At 41.8% G+C, this 20,321-nt stretch overlaps 1 protein-coding gene across 1 annotated transcript in view; it reads right to left on the bottom strand.

Annotated features, from left to right (window-relative positions):
* The window catches only part of LOC120807767 (apolipoprotein B-100), a 30,965-nt gene extending 16,399 nt beyond the window's left edge, over positions 1-14,566 (bottom strand). Inside the window, 26 exon segments of the mRNA XM_078094076.1 lie at positions 1,125-2,240; positions 2,356-6,749; positions 6,870-7,243; positions 7,346-7,461; positions 7,560-7,735; positions 7,824-7,996; positions 8,087-8,288; positions 8,409-8,539; positions 8,779-8,949; positions 9,079-9,284; positions 9,400-9,567; positions 9,663-9,866; positions 9,958-10,131; positions 10,215-10,434; positions 10,524-10,735; positions 10,847-10,993; positions 11,091-11,205; positions 11,309-11,759; positions 11,840-11,925; positions 12,293-12,417; positions 12,629-12,781; positions 13,177-13,324; positions 13,482-13,627; positions 13,719-13,831; positions 14,068-14,112; positions 14,411-14,566. Of these exon segments, the coding sequence (XP_077950202.1) occupies positions 1,125-2,240; positions 2,356-6,749; positions 6,870-7,243; positions 7,346-7,461; positions 7,560-7,735; positions 7,824-7,996; positions 8,087-8,288; positions 8,409-8,539; positions 8,779-8,949; positions 9,079-9,284; positions 9,400-9,567; positions 9,663-9,866; positions 9,958-10,131; positions 10,215-10,434; positions 10,524-10,735; positions 10,847-10,993; positions 11,091-11,205; positions 11,309-11,759; positions 11,840-11,925; positions 12,293-12,417; positions 12,629-12,781; positions 13,177-13,324; positions 13,482-13,627; positions 13,719-13,831; positions 14,068-14,112; positions 14,411-14,465 (9,621 nt within the window). The 5' untranslated portion in view covers positions 14,466-14,566.
* Positions 14,567-20,321: the final 5,755 nt, after the last annotated feature.

Genomic DNA, 20,321 nt, shown 5'->3' with positions numbered 1-20,321 from the left:
ACGTTTGGTTGTTGATGTAATTGCATAATTTATAGTTGATACAGTGTTTTTTGTGAGGAAAAACAATACAGAATGTAAGAAAACAAACGGTACTGTTTTGGGAAAGTCAATAAAAATATCTGTCACCAACTCTACTTCGTAGATACTATACTTCATTTTTCGTATTTAAGAAAAGTACTTGTGGTGTTGCAGCTGCTTTACGGTTCAACATGCCTCAAAGAATGTGATTATGTTTATTAATAATTATATAAAGCTGGGATTAAATATTCTGTTAATCATCCTTTGCTTTTGTGATATTGTTTTCTCCCGTTTGAGTAGGATAGATTAACTCGTAAGGATTTACTTTACCTACTTACTGTTTTACACAAACTTTGCACGTTGAGTACTATTTTTAATGTATAGTACAACATGTTACAACTTTATTTTCAGGTATGAGTTATTTTCTTATTTATACCTTTTTAGCACTTTTACATTTGTTTTCTGTTTTATTACTTTTGCTTCAGTAAATAATTTGGATAGCACCTCTGATTTCACAATAGCTAGTGTTATAGAAAAAGACTGACTCACATATTCTCAGATTTTTATTATAAGAGAATTGTGTATGAGCTAAATTTAAAATACAGGTGTACAAACAACCTATGGACATGTTGCAGTGTATAGTGAGCCTTTTTAAAATTATTATATATTTTGACTATATTCAGTTTGTAGGTTTATATAATTTTGAGTTTTAGGGAAGCATCTTTGACTCGATCTTCAGGGCTTTGTTAGTCAAATGTCAATTTATAAATCTGGAGGAATACTGATCTGCAAGATAATTTTACCAGTGTTGAATGCTTCCACTCACTTGTCTAAGCATGCCCAGACGTTTATTTTTTGTAATTTACGTTGTATTATATAGAAGAAATGCAAAGAGATGTTCAGTGTGCATTGAAAACTGTCTTTATTGAAGGTGACATTCATGTCTTTAAATAGTACAAGAAACAAAAGGATAACAGCAGAACCGGAACAACTGGAAGTGAAATTAATTTGGAAAACAGAGTAAAGAGACATCCATCAGAGTTACACAATGCACAACAAGATAGTCAATCCACATACTGTATATCCTGGTTATTCAGAGTCAGTTAGTTGAGTTTGTCAATAAATGTTAATGGAATGTTTATCTCCATCTTCCTGTCTCCTACTCGCACAAAGGGTTCAACTATTTTGCTTTTTTCCTTGAGTGTCTTCATGACACTGTTGTGGAAAACATTGACACGTTTTACCATCAAATCAATCCAGGACTGGATGTCAGCTTGAAGTTGTTCAAAAGAGACGTCAGACAAAATGTTCTGGAGCTTCGCTTTCACGGCTTTTAAATATTCTACAACAATTTTGTGGGCCTTTTCAACCTGCTGCGTAACCTCACCCATGACTCGGGAGTTGCTGGCATCCTTGTACACATCAGATGCAAAGGTTGAGAGCTTCTCTACGTTCTGAGATTTAAGGGTTTGGAGAAACCTCTCGCTTTGTTGAGTGGTAAACTGTACAAATACAGATAGTTGATTAATGACATCTTCCAGCCGGATCTCCCCAAATTTCCTGACAATTACAACCACTTGGTCCTGAATTTTCCTCAAAGCTACACACAATTCATCAAGAATTTCTCTTCCCCTGACAATTTTATTTGAGCCAGGAACGGTGAACTCAATGGCGCGGACGTAATCAAGGGCCGCGTTAATGGAAGATACAAAACACTCTGGAACTTTTCGAACAACCTTTTCAGTTACATCGGCAACAAAAGCACTATATTGCTGGTAGATCTCGAGCCCAGAGAGCCTCTCTTCATACCCAGGAATCTGAAACTTGGTCTCTCTCAGAAATTTAGCAACAGCATCCAGGACAATCTCAACTTTCTTTTGGTAATCTTTGAGGATCAAAATGGTCTTCTCTGTGACAGTTGTCAAAAAGTTAGAAGGACTTACTGCTGCAAAATTGTCAACAGCCCTGTTGAACATCACCTTACCCTGCTTTCTAGCCTGTTCAAAAGAACCCTCAAGGCTTCTAGCTTGTCTGGAGATTGTCTTGTATGTTCTGACAGCAGGACCAGACACTGTTTTGATTACTGTGGGCAGCTGTTTCTTTAGCCCCAGCATCATCTCATATGGCATCTCCATGTTCCAGTTTGTCTGAAGGTTTAGCTCCTCAGAGTTCAGCACAGACAGCTTTAGACGCAAGACATCGATGTCAGTTGTTGGCTCAGACTGTGTGGGATAGTAAAAACAAAACAAATATTACCAAAATGTAAATATACCATTCACATTCAAATTACAATTAAAGGTTATTGGTAAGAAAACAAGTAAGCAAAAGTTATCCTACCGGGTAACGACCATAGAGTCTTGCTTTCACTTGGGCTGGGCGCTTAGTCTGCATTTGAAGTGCAATGAGTCCTGCAGATGGAGTGGACACAGAGACAACAAGGCCTTTCTCTGGATTTCCAGTAAACTCCTGATTTATTTCCATACTGAGGACAGGTAGAATGACCTTGGCTGAATTGGTGATTGAGGTATCCACAACTTGATAGCTTATGGTAATGGTGCTGTCGTGGTTTCCCTCGAGCATTGCATGTTTCCAAGACAGGACAGAGGCCATTTTTAATCCGCCGACCGTGTTCACATTGGTGTTGCCCTCAATCCTTCCAGTCAGAACCTCAAATTCAGAAGTTGAGGAAGCATCCAGTTTGATGATGATGTTGTCCTGGTTAAGGATGCTAGCATCAGTTTTGAGTGTGACCACTGCGGTTTTCATGGAGAACTCGTAGGTCAGATCTCCGAGTGCTGGAATCTTGATGCTCTGAATTTTGGGCAGAGGAATGTTAAAGGTCTTTCTGTCTAGGCTCTTCATGTATTTCAGCTTGGAATTCATGTCCAATGTCTGCTGAGTTGTGGTCAAGAGACTGCTCAGACCAGTGTCTTCCCACAGAGAGTACCTTTCTATTCCTGGTGTCGTCATGCCAAAAAATGTCATTTTGGGAATGGTGATAGGCTCCTTCAGTACATCCAGATTTGCTTCTCCATTGACCTGAGAAGATATGCTAATTTCTTCTTCACCATTATCCATGGTGAAGTAATGGGAGTATTTGTACTGGTTGAATCTAGCCAGACCTGTCCAAGTAGCCTGCTGCACGTCAGCGTTCAGGATAAAATATATGTCATCCTGGAGATCCATCTTTCCAGATAGCTTGAATGGAAGGGCGACCTTGACATTTCCCTTGTTCTTGGTGTCAAACATGAGTCCACTAGGTGTGACCAAAGCAAGTGCAGAGTTTGAAAGAGTTCCCTCAACCTGTCCAGTCAGCTCTGCACTGTGAGAGGCAGTTAAATCAATTTTCATGTCTCCAGCAATAGCCTGGAATTTAACATCTGCAACGCTGCCCTTCATGAAAGGTGTTTCCGTTTCAAACTTGGCTTCAATTATGACATGGCGGAAAATGCAGATCTCTGCAACCACATTTTGATTCATTTTGAAATGGTTGCTACCTGTTGCTCCATTGAAGGTCACTTTGGCTGTGTGGAGATCCATTACCACTTCTATGTTGCTCTTGTGTGTTGCCTCATCAGAAAATTCCTGGACTGCATATTTTTCATTGGCCAGATTGGTAATGGTGAGACTAGCAGTGGCACTGTCAAACTGAAGGATGTTCTTCTGATTGAATGAGGCTTCACTGAAGATGTTGAGGGTTGGCATATTGAGATCATGTTTGTAGCCTGTCTCCACAGTGGCAGACACCCCGTCTTCAAGGGCAAAGACGGCATTGTTGACGAGCTCGGCGACATATAACTCGGTGTTGGCTTTTGCGGTAGTTTCAGCAGAAGCTTCAGCTGACAGCCCATAGAGAGTCATTGTTCCCTTGTGGTCGAGTGTGAAACATGACTGGTCAACTTTGATGTTCTCAGAGATGGCCAGGTGACTCATCTTGGGTGCAGCCAAATGAGCACTGGCATCCACCTCAAAGTCCAGAACTTTCAAAGTAGATGAAGCTTTTGAGTTCAGGTTGATTTTGAAATCTGGTGTGACTGATGTAGTTGTGGTATTCTCAAGGTTGGCAGTGGTCCTGAGTTTGTAGTGAGGGGAGGTAACCTTGAACTCTCCATAGAGTTTTCCGAAACAGGGAATCTTGCTCATATCTGCAACTTTCTTTTTCAGCTCCACAGTGAGTGTCTCATAATCAAAGGATTTGATTTTCTCTACCATTCTCATGAAATAGTCACTGACGTCATCTATCAGCTGTTTGAAGTTAAAGGAATAGAGTTCATTCACAAGCTGCTGAACCGGTGCCATACATCTTTTGAACAAAGGCTCAATGTTAATTGACTTGAGAGCAGCAAAAGCCGACTGCATCTTTTCCCTCACCTGATATTGTTTCATAATTTTAACAACCTCATCCATGATGGCCCCAATGACCTTCTCAATCTCATAGCTGGAGAGAATTTTCTCTATTTTGGCATAAATTACATTGAAGTTGCCAGCAATGTTATGCTTCTTGATCCAAGCCATAATTGCATCCTTCATTGATTTCAGCACATTCATCACTTTGTCAGTTGGAAACTTAACTGTCAGGTTGGTCATGACATTTTCTATTGAGTTGATAAACTTTGTCAAGTCTTGGACAAATAGGTGAAAGTCAAAGCTATCAACGACGCCCTTCAGTTCTGACACTTTCTTCTGCAATTGGGCACTGAGCTCATACCTGGTGTTGATGTCTTTCAGCATCTCAATGCTTTGGTCCATCAGTCTCATCATTGTGGTCTTAATGTTTTCAATAACCTCAGGCAGATGCTCAATAAATGGGATCTGAACAAAGTGGCTGTCGCTGTTCTTGTCATATTTCACAAATCCAGAGAGGGCGTAATCATTAACAGCCGCACTGAAGAGAGGAGTAGAAACAGCTCCTGACATCTCAATACCCATTCTCTCTGCATTGTTATAGGCAGACACTTCTTCGTCAAAACTGTGCTCGTTTACTCTGGATACCATTTTCATTGTGAGACTTTGTTCTTGAAGGCTCAGCATGCTGTTGAACTTGTTGTCCATATTGGTTTTGATAGGGGATCCGGCTCCCAGTTGATGGGTTGTTGAGGCTCTGTACTCAAATGACTGTGTGAACACCAGTGGTTCTGCCTTCAGGAGGAATTTGCTGTATAGTTCACCACTCTGCTCACCGTAGAGATACACTGCACCATTGGAGTTGAAAATGGCGTCAATGGACAGAGTAAACGGTGCGGCAACTGTTTTGACTGTACTGTCCACACGGAGAGCTGGTGAGTTGAAGTTAGCCACATTGTTGAATTTCATGGTCAGACCAGCAACTTCCATATCAGTGGTATGTGTCATTTGAGCTCCCAGAAGTTTGCCGTTGGTATTGCACTGAGCAGAAAAGACCATATCTACAAACTTGACTTCGTAAGTGTGCTTAAGCTCTTCCTCTGAAAAGACTCCCATCATTGTTCCAGTCAGCTCTATGTTGTAGGGCTCAGCCTTGAACAGGGCATCATTGGCAAAGTTAATATCCATGATCTTCAGGTCATTCTTCACATTGACCGAGGCAGTATACTGCTCCACGTTAACTGTAATGTCATGCATGTAAGAGTTCTTCTTGTCAAGGAAGTTGTCAGTCTTGGAGCGGAGCACGAAAGATCTTATTGTAAGTGACAATGAGTTGGTATTTTCGGTCCTCATCTCATTGAGAGATCCAACGATGTTATTGGAGAGGATCAAGCCATCTTCATTCAGTCTGAGGTTCACTCTGTTCCTGGTGTTGACATCAAAGAGGTTACCCTCAAGGACGCTGTTGAGATACACATCTGTGCTTGCAATCTTTCCCTCAACACTGAGCTCAGCTTTGTTCTCTTTAACGGCTCCCTTCGTGGTGAGAGACAGGGTGGCACCAGAGGTGTCAACTCCTCCGTGGAAAACATTCTCAAAGGTCATTGGGCTGTGTTGAGCAGTTGTTGTACAGCTGGTGGTCAGGCCATTCATGTTCAGGGCCAAGGTTGCCTTGTGAGAGGCGAGGCTTGAGAAGACGCTCAAAGAAGAATCAGCATTGATCTCCAAGCCAGAGGGGTTTACGGACCCAGTGAACAAAGAGTAGGCACGGTTCACTGTGTCCTCAGCTTGATTCTCTATCCTGAGGCTGGCCTGTCCATCGGTGGCAGAGAACTCCATTTGGCTACGAATTATTCGCTGATCAGCCTTGGTCACAGAATCAGACTGGATAGTAAGCTTGACATCCTTGTAGCCAAGGCTCATTTTGGTAGTGTGCTGGATGGGGTCGGTGTTCATGTTGGTGTTAGACTCAATCGTAAGTTCCTCATTTGCATATGACGCCTTGATTATGTTGGCAGCATTCAGGATGTCAGAGTTCACCCTTAGTGTACTCTCCAGTGTAGCTTCTTTCTTTGCTGGCTCAACAGAGAAGGTGTAGAGGTAAGTGGTGCTAGCAGTCATGGATCCAACAGACACCCTACCGTCTGTGTTGAAATCTCCAGAGAGCATCTCAGAGTCTAGGGTGACCTGGGTGGTAACAGTCAGCGATGTCTCCAGGCCCACGGGGGCAATGGCGTAGATCTTATACCTTCCTGTTGACTTTACATTGTCTGTGACAACAAAGGTTTCCAACACATTAAAACCTGTCTTCATTAGCATATGGTTCAGGGAACCATCAAAGGTGAATTTAATTGTCTCCTCTGCTGTGTCTTTGATCGTTGTAGCTCCTGCAAAGAGATAGAACAGTAAAATGTTAAACAGTGTAAACTTGTATTAGCTTTATCTAGAGTTAATTAACACATGTACAATTATTTTAATGAATGACAAGAAAAAAAAGATTAAATTACCTTCCGTTGAAAAGGAGAGAAGTTCAATGGGACTGTCAGCCACAACGCTGAACTTAGCCAAATAGCTAGGAGACTCTGCAGTGTTGTTACCAGCAGACACAGTTGCTTCCCAGTTATAATAGTTGCTGACAACCTTGGCAGATCCCTCCACCATTCCCATCAGGGGCAGTGTGAGATCATATTCAGAGGGAATGGTAAAAGTGGGCATTTGGATCTCTTTTGAGGCAAACTCCACGCCGAGCTGAGGCATCGAAATGAGTGGGGACTTGACCATTGGAGGTATCCTTAGCTCCTCAGATGATTTTCCTCCAAGAGGTAGAGGGACAGTGATGGTGAAACGTTCCTGGTTGAACTTGTATCTGAATGTGCTATCACTGGTGAAAGGATTAAAGTAAAGCATTTGTTATGATTATATTATTACATCAAACTGGTGAGTAATTGTGAGTAATAATAATCACTAGAAATGGTTTACTTACAGGTTCATGAATAGCTTTTCTGGCATTGAGGGCATTTCCGCACTTTCAATTCTGTTCCTCAGAGTCTCAACATAGGGAACATCAGCGGAGATCTTGTCCATCCAGATATTACTGGCCTGAGGGAGAAATAACCACATTTTGCATGCTTTAGTCAGGCAGAGCTAGGGCTAAGTCATTGTCTGATAAATAATTGTATTGATTATATTCTTCTCACCTCAACCGCCTTGTTGAAGACATGACGCAATTTCATGTCGGTCTTGACAACTTGCTGGTTCATGACATCATTCACCAACTGCCTGAGCCAGGCCTGAGCGGCTTCAGTGTAAGGCACCAGGATCTTGGTATTAGCATTCATGTTGGACATTAGCTGAATCTCAGCATGGTCTTCCCCTGAGATAAAAAAAAATCACATTTAACTTTTGAGACTGTTTCTAAGAAAAAAGAAAAATCTCTGAAGGCCATAGCACTGAGTAGATACCATATTTGAATGTGACTGCCTGAATGGAGGAGGTCTCTGGGAGTTTGACATCACTTTTGATCTCCATTGTGAGTCCATCAGCTTTGCTCATGGTAGCAGTGATAGCAGCATCAGTCTTGAGTGAGGGGACTAACAGCTGAACCTGCAGCATGCCATCCCTCATGGCCTGAAGTCTGTCATTGATAGAGAAAAAATGATTAGGTCAATTTATTATTATTAGTTATTGACAGTGTGTGAAACAAAGATTTCAAGGGTTGACTCACTTGGCACGGCCAATCAGAGAGAGCTGGGGCACATTCTTGTTGGTGATCTCCAGGGTGATGGATTTGCCTTTGGCACTGCTGTCGGTCATGCCAATCTTCACGCCGGCCTCAACGTCAAAGTCAGGTACCTGAACTTGGGTGGTGAAGACATTCCTGTTCCTGTTGTACTTCATGGTGGCGGTGGCCTCGCTAGGCTGAGAACCTAAAGGGAGCAAAAGTATAATTTGATTAGTCATTTCATATAACCGTATAAAAATGAAAAAGTAGGATATTATGGCACATAGAAAAACTCAAAATGTTTCTCAAAATAAGATGCTCATACCCTCAGCTCTCAGAGCCAACTTCAAAGAATCAACCTTGTGTTGGCCTTCCTTTCCTTCGCTGTGGAGTTTGTAGGCGATGGTAGCTGTGTACTCAGACACATCGTTAGAAGGCTCGATGTCAATAGCAAACCTAGGTTGAAAAGAGTCACATATAAATAGGTAAATTCTCTATAATATATAGGTATAAATAAAAAAAACACACAACTTTCTACCAAGTATGTTTTTGTCAAAACTTCACTACTTCTACTTTACAAAGACGATACACAAATAAATGACCATTTACTTGTGACTTGATAATCAATCACTTTGCTGCAATCATTGATATTAAAGTGGACAAAATAATCGCATATTCTTCAAAGGGCAACTTACTTTGTCTCTCCATTCAGGGGGAAGTATGGAACAGCAGTATTGTCTCCAGTGCTGGCATGGAGTGTTTTGGTGCAGTATTTGACTCCAGAGAAAAGGGGTCTGCAGTTTGCTTCACCCTCTGTGTTTGCAACCGCTGCAGCTTGACCAGCACCCACAATCAGCACTTTATTGCTTTTTCAGAGAAAAAGTGCAAAATTAGCTTCCGGCTTTCAAAAACCTGTTCAACATTGCAATAGACTACTACAGCACATTTCCTTTTCCTATGAATATAATTTGGATGTATTTAGTGTAATTTGTTACCTGATGTGCAGGACCTTTGTGGTGCCCTGCGGGGCGGGTATGGAAAGCTTGACCTGGTTCTGCTCCATGGTGATCTTGGCATTCAGTGTGCTCTCGTGGTACATGTTGGTGTGCATCTCAACACCGGACACAACAAATTCAGGGACATGAACTCCCATCTTTGTCACAAACTCAACTCCAACAGAGGGTGAGAACAGCAGCTCCTTCTGTGAAAAAAATTGATCACATGAAATCAATAAAACAGCAAAAGCATAATGATAACACGTACTAGTTGACTGTTTAGACAGACGGTAGACTGAGGACAACAGGCGGAGAATATACCATGTTTGGAGCGATGCGAACGCCTCCCTTTGCTCCAGGGGCGAAGGTACCAGACAAAGCAAATGTCAGAGGCAGGCCAGATGCTGTTGGCATGAGGAACTTGTTGTCCATGAAGATGTAATGGGCAAAGATCTCATTGTCAGTCCTGGACATCAGATCCGCCACAACCTGATGACAAAAAGGTACATTTGAATTCTCTCCCGCTGTAGTAAAGGAAAAGACAGGCAAATAAGTGTCTAGCTGTACAGAGTAAAGACCAGTACCTTTGTGGGAATAATCTTCATGAAAATCTGTGCATACATCATTGCGTTGTCAGCAATAAACTTCACATCGTTGCCCTTGATGTAGCCGAGCTCAGCTCCCATGATCTTCAGGTAGGCCATGGCCTCTGGGGTCTCTTGACTCTGCAGATCCTTTACCAGCTTGTTGAAGTTGCGAACAACTTCTCTCACCAGATTTTCGGAAATCTACAAAAGTTGTATTAGTTGTAGTGGTATTAGTGAACGTGATGATAACAACTAAATGTGTTTAACAGAAATAACAACAAACAAAATGTACCTTTCGGCCTTCTGTGTCTAAGGGAGAAGCCCATTTCTTCAGTTCGTCTTTCATCTTTGGTGGTATCTTGTCCAAAGTCCAGTAAAAGGTCTTGGCCAAAGTGTCAGGGAAGAACCCGTTCTTTCCGAACAAAGCTTCAATGGTTGGCTCAAAGCCCTTTCCTTCCATTCCAATCTGTTGGAAAAACGTATTTTATTTTCAGTTATGTTCAAAAATAGCGTGGATCTAGTGTATTATAGTCTGAATTGGGGACATACCTCCCAAAGATCAATGCTGAAACCAAAAGCTTTCAATGTAGTTTCCATTAACACCTCCCTTGGCAATTGGCTACTGGGATCAAAGACAATGTTGCCTAGGACAGCAGCCTGGATGTTCTCTTGTGCCAGGCCCAGCTTGTAGTTGCGAGACTTTGTGGTGTAGTCGCTGTGTGTGGTGACATCAGTGCCCTGCAGGGAATCCATTATCTTCTTACCAAGCCTGGGGTGAAAAATGAAATAAAAAATGAATCAGCTAAATATGAGAACGCAAATATTGTGCTGGAAGTTGAACGGCTCTCTAATTCTTACTTCTGGGTCTCAGAATCAGTGGAGGAAATGATATTGTAGACATGGGAGGTCACGAAAGACTTCATCTGCATGTTCTGCTCCTGTTTAAGCAGCTTCTTCACCATCTCAATGTCGCTGTCCTGGGGATTCCTCATCAGGACCAGGTAGGCCGCCAGCCGCTTCTGCACAGCGCCCTTGGGGTACTGGCAAACCCTCTGGAGGTTAGAACGAACCTGGATACGAGCAAAAAACAGTAAGGGGTTTGTCATTGTGGAAACTCCACACTATAACATTGGGAATGTAGGATATTATTCATCTTTGGCAGTGGGGGGTGGGGTAGTTACCTCTTCTGTCACAGACATGCGCCTGAAAGCCTGGATGGCAGCCAGCTGCACTGAGAGTGTGGTTGCAGGCTGCCTCATGCACTTAACCAGGGTGGTCTTTATATCAGCGTGTGCAGCATCCATTGCATCTCCCATGTTACCAATAACCTGGATGGAAGAGAAGATGGAAATGAGAAAAAACATGGAATTGGAGGTTACGGTAAAAAGTTATGTTCACGAGGGTCCTTCTCAGCCGGTTACCTACCCTCAAGGTCAGGAAGGTCAACTCCTTCTCTCCGGCGCAGTCCCCGCCCAGGAGGGACGCCATGAAGTCAGACACATCGTTGATCTCAGGGGAGATACCCTCAACCTGGTACAGTCTGTTGACAAATGTAGACATTAGTTAAACCTCCAACCACTGCTACCGTATTGGGCGGGGGCTTTGTTCACATTTAGGAAAAGGTCTTATTTAAGCCTACTTACTTCCTGACAGCATTGCTCAAGGCATACATGATGGGTTTGCTCTGCTTGTACTGAGCCATCGCTAGCATGTCCTTCACCATGCGGCGGGACGGGTTGGACAGCATTCCCAGGGCGTAGACGGTAGCATCAACCTCGAGAGAACCATTCTCAAAGGTCCTGAGAATCTTCAGCATGGCGCTGGTGCATTCTGGGGTGCCGCACTGAGTCAGAGCTTGCCATGTCAGAAATTGGGAGATGTCCATCATTTCTCCAGTGGCAGATTCCAAGATGTCAGATTTCAGGTCACGCAGCTCAGACACCAGCTTGTGGAAGAGGCCGGCGCGGTTCTCGCCCTCGGTGGTCTGTGATAGGGTGTTCAGCTGCTTCATGGTGTCAACGGCAGCATCCTTGGTTGTCAAAGAGGACTTTTCGTCCACAATGAACATGGACAAGTCTGTGATGTGTTCCTTATCTGCCGAGAATTATTTCACAAGCGATAAGAAAATGCATGTGTATATTTTAGAAACTATTTGAAAAAGCTCAAAAACTTACTGTGGTCAAAGATTCTGTCATTGATCTTGCTCGTCTCTCTTAGAATCACAGTCTGCTTCACCAGAGCAGAAATTCCATATTCATTTCTGTTTCGAGAAAATGAGAAAATTTCATCAAATGATCCTGATAGGCAAAACCTTAGATATATAAGATATATAAACCTCTATTTGTTGGTTTGGAACTTTTGGGAAATATAGACAACTTGAGAATGCAATGTTCATATCCAACACCACTACATTCATAGACACATACTGAAAGTTTTTTTTAAGTTTACATATGTCAAGAGATTTCCGAAACTAAAGAAATGATTAAAAAAAACAACCATTGTCAATTTCTGCTCTCAAGTAGTGGGAAGTTTGTCTCTTTCCATTCTAGAAATTGATGACTTTTGAAGTTCAAACAACTTGGTAAATGTAAAACTGATTGCATTCTTTATTGTTATAAATCACTTACTGGTGGGAGAGGGGCAGGAAGATGTGTTTCTCTGCGCATATTCCACTGGTCATGTGTTTCTTCTGGTTGTCAAACTTGTAGTTGCAAGTCTGGGTGCTGCTGATCATCTTGGACAGAGGGTAGTTCTGTTGGAAGAAGAGGCAACAGTGTTTTGTTAGATTATGATAAAGGCCAGACTGATGGAAAACTGTGAAAGAAATAGCAGGTTAAAAGTGTCGAGGGTGTTTTATTTTTTTGTTCCATGAGGGCTGTTTTTAGTATATTTTTTTCCATGTCAACAACTCTCTGCTTTAGTTAGTGATAAAGCTAGTACGAGGTTGTTTCTAAATCTCCTACCATGCCCGTGATGATGGCCATGGGACTGGTGGTCTGTTTGCGGGCAGTGAAGGAGTCACATTTGGAAAGATCCCTGCTGACAGTCACGTCGGTTGCAATGTCTTCTCTTGCGTTGACGCTGAACTCAGTGGGGCACACTCCGTGCACGGTGGCCTGAAAATGATAAGAGGCGTCATCGATACTGAGGTTCATGGAAACGTTTCGAAATACAAGGTTACAAAATGTGGTAAACATGTTTTTTGTCCTTCTGATTAAAATGGATCTAAATGATTGCCCCCTATTATGAAAGCAGGTGATGCCATTAAGATAAACTTATCTGGGACTTTGACCCGCTGCTGAAGATTGTCATTGCAAGAACATTTTACAGAGGTGTATTGATCATCTGTGACTAAGGCAGCTTATCTACTTTTTGTGCGACTTCTTTATCTTTAGATGAGTCGTCACCACAATCAGAATCAATCTGTACACGGTGACTCTGACCTAAATCGATTGTGAACAGCCAAAAACTGACGAAACCAAAACAGAGCAATAAAACAGAGGAAAGCTACCATTTTGTTGTTGTTCTCCTCCTCCATTACTGGCACAATGAGAGCAGAGACGATTCCCCTCTTGATGTTCAAGATATTGAGAGGCTCCTCGTTCTCAGGGAAGAGTGCGACGTTGGTCTGGTTTTCGATCGAGATCTTCAAGGGATTCCTGTTAACGAGGGCAGATCGACATTTACAACCGACAATTTAGCCCATCCATCTTTTGTGCTTCCGTGATCTTAGCCGTTGTTCTTATCATAGAGTCATCCAGTTTTAGTACTGAACAATACAGCTGAATACAAATGTTGGCTTGAAACATCACTTACTTGGCCATGGCATCTGTGAAAGCCAGAGCTCCCTCGGCGGGACGATACACTGGGCGTCCTTCTGCGTCCGTGCCAGAGATCTCGCTCAAAGAGCACTCTGTTGTACGGAGGATGAAGCTGCAGGTCTGCGGCACTTCAACCTCGACCTATAGAGAAGAACAGGTAATTTTTGTACTAATGGCTTGTAACCGGGATCAAGAGTGTGTTTGCAATAACAAGGAGGGCTGTGAGACATACTTTGCAGGAGATTTTGTGGCCGCTTTTGTCTTTAGTGGCTCCATTCACGCCGTTAACGGTTTCAGCTTCATAGTCATACACATATCGGCGGAAGTTTTTGAATCTTTTGGCCACTGAAACATATTTGAAACATCAGTTAGAGCTCCGTAATGTTAATGTTTCATGCACACTTATGTAAGAAATTCAAGGACTTGATATAGTTTGAATTACTTAAACATTAAGATAACATGATTAATAATTACTGACAGGGGAGCTCATCAGTGAGGGTTCAAAGGTGCAACTCATTGCTTGTCTATTCAGTTAGTTCACATCTCATGACTATTTTGTTAAGATAGAAAAGGAAACTCACACAAGCAAACCGGAGATTGTTCCTCAACACCTCCCACATCTTGCTCTGAAACGGATGAAAAATGCCATAAACTGTTCAGACGACAAACTCAATACTCAAATGATCAAATCGACATTTCAAACAATTAAAACATTAACAAGTGCCTTTTGCAAACATGATTTGAATAGTCACAACGCACCCAACTAAACAACCACTAAACACTCCATTAGGCATTTTCACAAACAGAAGCATCGTAAAAGGAAATCATCAACCAAAACCTCAAAACCAAGAAATACACAGTCACAAACTTTTTTTTATCCAAACAATACCGATCCGAGTTTCATAACAGGAACAAAATACTCACGGGCTAGTGTGTACGTGCCCAACAGCAGCAAAAGGCAGAGCTTAGTGCCCCCCATTATGGAGTAGGTAAAGCTCCCAAATGCAAGTAGAGTCCTCCTCTTTCTGTGAAGACTAATTCTTGAGCCCTAGTCCCTCGGCTTTTATAGTTCTCCAATCACACTGTATGTGATCATCGGGACTTGCAAATGTGTTGCCCTGGTTCCAAAGTTTGAGCAGTCCTTGTGGCAGGCCAAAGGTTGAAACGTTTCACATACTAAGACTTGACTGTCAGCACTGGGTGGGTGTGTGCTATGTGTCTGGGTTATATTACCTCTTCTGGAGACATCAGGCTGATTGTAATGTCAGTTTAGTGTATAACTAAATATATATGAATGTTTATCACATATTTCGACCTAAAAAGAGACCTATTTACAATGAGATCATTGTTATATCACAGCTCATGTGGTGCAACTCACTAACTAATGTGTCTTACTGGCATTACACCTGGAGGGAACGCAGTAATCTTTAGCATTATTAGGGTGTTGTGCTTTCCTGCTATGGCAACATAATGTCTCCCATAAACAGAGGCTGCTCCTTGTCTTAAAATTATTTTTGAGAATGGGTCAGAAAAACGACGTTACAAGGTTTCAATTTGAGCTCTGGGTAACTGTGGTGGTCATTCCATCAGCAGATTTAACCATAATCATTAATGGCAGGAATTCTCAAAATATTTTGGCGCCAGCCAGACCCTGGCTGTGTGGACCGTCCCCATGGTCACAACAACAACTCCGATGTTGAAGTTTGCGTCAGGTCCACCCCACTGGAACTATTATTTCTTGCACGATATATCCTACCATTCAAAGTAAGTTCATAGTATGCTGGGTTATATAGCAAACTGTGTCTTGGGAAAGATACAGTAAAGATTCAATGTCACGGTCAAACAGTGCTTGTGTGTGTTAATTGTACTAATCAAAAAGACAGGTCTCTTAACATTATCGATTCACCTTTAACTTAGTTAGATAGGTCTGTGACAGCTGTTGGGTGAGGATTACAACAGAGGTGAACTCAAGATAAGTAATCAGGCAGAAGAAGGCTGACATTTCACAAGAGTCACAACAGCACAGGTACAGTGATTACAGTATACAAAATATGTCATGGGGCCTGGATTAAATGTGTTAGGAACAAGTGTAATTAACACATTGAAATAACTTCAAAATATGTTCTTAAATTATCATTTTCTTGAGTTGTTAGGAAGAAAACACCAGTCATATTTTCATGTATAAAATAAAAAAAGCGTGTGGACGTGCATCAATACATTTATAAATAGTGAGGAAGAAATGAGGATGTATGAATATGTATAAAACCTTTGATTAGCACAATACATTATGGACCGATCACTAATGCTGAATCCCATGTTGTTGATTTAACGGGAAAAAATGTGTACTTGATGTGAAAGTAGGTTTCCATATACGAGCGATATTCCAGTCCTAAATAGTTGGCTTTTACACAGTTGCCACTTTTTGCACACCTAGCCAAGACCAATGCAGTCTAATACAACACCTGCGCCTGGGCTACCATACATGCAGGCTATAATGGTATTTTATGGATTGGTACAATTGTTCATTGACATAAAAAGGGGTGGATGAATATTAGAACTACCTCTGTCTGATGTAATACACTACAATTCATCAACAGACATTGTATAATGTAAAATATAAAATTTGATTTACAGTCCAAGATGCAAGCACATACCTGGGGAAAATTTGAATAAAAATAAATAAACATAGGTAGATGGGAATATGTTCACTCAAACTATACAACTGCACATGACCTGGGAAAACACTTTTGACCAATAGTGACCAACAAGTGAACTGACTGACTCATTTTAACTTTCGGGATGTATCAACTTTGTGATATCAAGAACTACACTTTCAGTTCCACAGTTACACACTAACAATGTCGGTCCTACACTTATTCGTATCAGTGAATTGTTGTTATTGACAGTAAGCTGCGTTAGGGAAACCTGAGTATCATCAGTATATCAGGTTTGTTAGTCATATAACAATGCTAAATGCAATTTAACTAAGAGAAAACAATGTGGGACAAACTGGTTTAAAGAATATCACTTCCACACAGCACATGACTGGAGTTATGAGAATACAGAAAAGAAGGGAGGCAATGTAGACAGCCTCCCATGTTATGTTTCAGTTCTGTCCTGCTGCAGCGTGTTCAGGTGACTCCTCCAGTTCAAGGCAAGGCAAGTTTCTTTGTATAGCCCATTTCAACGACACGGCAATTTAAAGTGCTTCACATAAAAACATTAAAATATAAGGCAAAATAAAAGTATTTAAAACAATTAACACATTAAAAACAGACATTAAAATAATAACAAGCTTGAAATAGAATAAAAGTTGTAGTACAGTAAAAAACAAAAACATCCACGTCATCCTTGAATCTAGTTTAATTAAAGGGAAAAGTCTTCGGTCTTAACCTGAAGCCGCTGAGCGTCTCAGCAGACCTGCAGCTTTCTAGCAGCTCGTTGCAGAGATGTGGAGCAGAAAAACTGAACGCAGCTTCTCATGTTTGGTTCTGACTCTGGGAGCAGAAAAGAGACCAGTCCCAGACGACATGAGAGGTCGGCATGGTTTTTTAAGGTAAGGTCCGACAAATACTTTGGCCCTAAACCATTCAGTGCTTTATAAACCAACAGCAAGATAAATGAAATAATTGTGATAAAAACATTTAGATAGCTTGATAACATGCCAACATGGCTAAATCAATATTTTCACCGACAGCTTGCTGCTCTGGTTACGTTGGTGTGTGAGTGTGTATTTCTGGAATGCACTACAGTACAGCAGAGAAGTGAGAAATTAGTTTCATGATGTCATGAAACAACATTGCTGTATCCATTCACTCTGTTTAGCTTCCAGTAAATCGACATGTTGAATAAAAGGTCCCTGGGCGAGGAGCATGGATTTCAATCATTATAAGAGTTATTATCGTACTACATACGCCTGTGCTTTTCCTTGACATGTCTGACATATGGTGTTACGCACGCCTCGTGGAGGAGGGAACGCAACGACCCGCCGCTCGTTATCTCAATGTGGTAATGGGGAAAGAGGTGTGGTGCGTGTAGGTACACGGACGACCCGAACACATATAACCCGTAAAAAGGAATGTTTTATTAATATATATCTATATATATATATATATAGATATATATAGATATATGTACGGATTGCTTGGGAAAAGGGGCTGGGCGGAACCAAAACAATGAACAAAACAAAATAGTACCTCTTGCCTATCTGACCTGAAACACCCCCCCCTAACCTAGCTTGAGCACTAGCAAGGCTCACTAACCAAATACAGGGGGGTGGTCCGCCCAGGTCTTGCCTAGTGTTTCTAGACAGGAGGATGACTACGGGTGGTGTAGACCCATGGGCAGCTTGCCTACGCACTCCCATGGTGCTTCCCCTTTTCCCTGGGAACAAAAGACAACAAAAAAAACAGGATTAAACACAAATGAGAAGAGCGCTTTCACAAGCACACAGAACACGATTTAACAGAGACTCCAAGTCACTCTCTGCTCTACAACCCATACCCAACGAGCCAGAGCTTCGTAACAAAGGGCACCACTTTATGTGTTGCGAGGGAAGGAATCCAGGTGCAGCCGCTGACGAGTGGGTGGGGCCAGATCTCCAGTCTGGGGACTGCTGCTCCTGGAATCAATCACCTGTCTAGGCACAAAACAAACACAGAAAACTGGGGAACGTAACATATGGCATTGTGTCATTCGTTGAGACGTGTCATTACACAACCACATCAAAAGAGTGATCTCCAGGGCCGTGTCCCAATCATGGCAGTGCTTAACAACCGAACAAACATCTTATGCTGCGTCCTGCGTGCTTCTCACCTGCACTTATGGGTGTGCAGAACTGGGTTGTGCAAGACTGGTTTTAAGCTGAAACTGTTGAGTTTGGACAGAGAGTTCTGTTCATTTCAGTGGTTGAGTTCCTCCAGGTGTTCAAAAGCATGATTTTACAGTTATAGAAATGTGAATCTGTCCACCAAAGTAGAGCCCGGTAAACCTGTTGTTGAGTTATCTTATTGTTGTTGCCCACATCATGTTTAATTCTATACATCAGTTGCATATGAGTTTGTCTGCAGGATAACAGCAGCTTTATAAATTGCATAACTGACAATTAACCAATATTAGTTGATCTAACTTTAAGTGTTGATCTAGCAGAATGACGTCATATGTGTTGGTCCTGGGTTTTAATTTATTGCAGAACATTACATAAGGACTGGCATGCTGTAGGGGGATGAATGTACGTGTTTGTCAGGAACTAGTTGATAACGTGTTCTAGAACGGTTGAGCTCAGACAATCACGGATCAAAGGTTTCAGTTTCTCACAATGTTCTTCCAAAAGTCAATCAGGGGTTCAGCTGGACTCGCTGAACCCCATTATGACTTATTTTATTTGAAATTAAAATAAAATTGTATTTATTAAATCTGAAAGTTTGGTTAGATGCAGAACTAGCTGATAAGCAATATACACACAAGGCCTTTCGGCGAAATGGGTAATGACATTAGGCAATGTTGTGGAAGAGGCCGGCGCTGAGAACCAACAACCAAGCACATTTACCACTGTGGCATATTATCATTTCCAGTCCCAACAAACACTATTTTCTAACACTAAAATCTATTTTTGGTACCAATTGATTCACCAACACAGAGATTCTCAGTCTATAATTGCAGCAGTGAATGGTTTATAAAGAATATGTTCCAGTGCTCCCTTCTGGTTGCTAACAGACATTACATGTATTGGGCTTCAGGAATCTGTCACCCCACAACAAAGAGCACATTTGTTGGATTTACGGTTTAAAGCCTCTGCACCTACAAAGGTGTTTCGGGTTATTCGGGCGGATAACACCTGGCTCAGGTTGAAGGTGGGCCAGAACTCTGAGGAGAATTGTTTTGGGCACAAGTCTTGATTTACCTATAAGAATGATAATTCATTTAACAGGACTTCATGGCGGCCACTCACACACCATTAGGATCCTTCTTAAGCAAATTTGATTCAATTCAAATCCAGTCACAGAGGGGGTGAAAACACAGCCACGAGCTTTGTCAACATATCATTTTAAGGTATCACCCGGTTTGTCTAGACTCTCCAGGTGTTTCCTAAGATCACCAAGGATTGGTCATGTTCTTTAACCGGTCCCTAATCTCTTCAGTTATTTTGGCTCCAGCCATGACATCATCTTTGGGCATTGTGACCTGCAGTATTCCGAACACGCCGCACTGAAGAAATACTAATTTACAGCCAAAAGGTTGTCGTCTCTAGCACAGTAGTAATGCGGTCAGCCTATTGAGCACTTCAAGGATAGGCGTCATCTCCTTAGAGCCAGGCCAGGTTAACTTGGGAACATGATTGCATCATCCACGAAGACAACAGTATTCCCAAAGATGATGGACACCTGTCTCTGATTTTTGACCTTTGCACTAATGTTAAGTTCCATCCATCCATCCATCCATCCATCTGCAAACCGCTTATTCTGGATTGGTCGCCAGCCAATCGCAGGGATAACACAGAGACATACAACCATTCACACTTACATTCACACACCTAGGTGCAATTTAGAGTTACCAATCAACCTGATCCCCAGTGCATGTCTTTGGACTGTGGGAGGAAGCCAGAGTACCTGGAGAGAACCCACGCAGACACCGCGAGAACATGTAGACTCCACACAGAAAGGCTAATGTTAAGTTAGTTCATTTAATTTAGTAGTATTCTATTTTCTTGTATACATTGTGCATTTTTTTTTACCAGTGTATATATAAATGCTGCTTTAGCAATTAACCATTTTGTAATATCTACCTCAGTCCAATGTTTCATACATTAACTAAGCCAGTGAATGATATATGTTGT

The sequence above is a fragment of the Gasterosteus aculeatus genome, chromosome 18 (genome assembly GCF_964276395.1).
Source record: "Gasterosteus aculeatus chromosome 18, fGasAcu3.hap1.1, whole genome shotgun sequence".
NCBI lineage: Eukaryota > Metazoa > Chordata > Actinopteri > Perciformes > Gasterosteidae > Gasterosteus > Gasterosteus aculeatus.
Note: the sequence above shows the minus strand (reverse complement) of the source record. Positions and strands in the feature narration are given on the sequence as shown.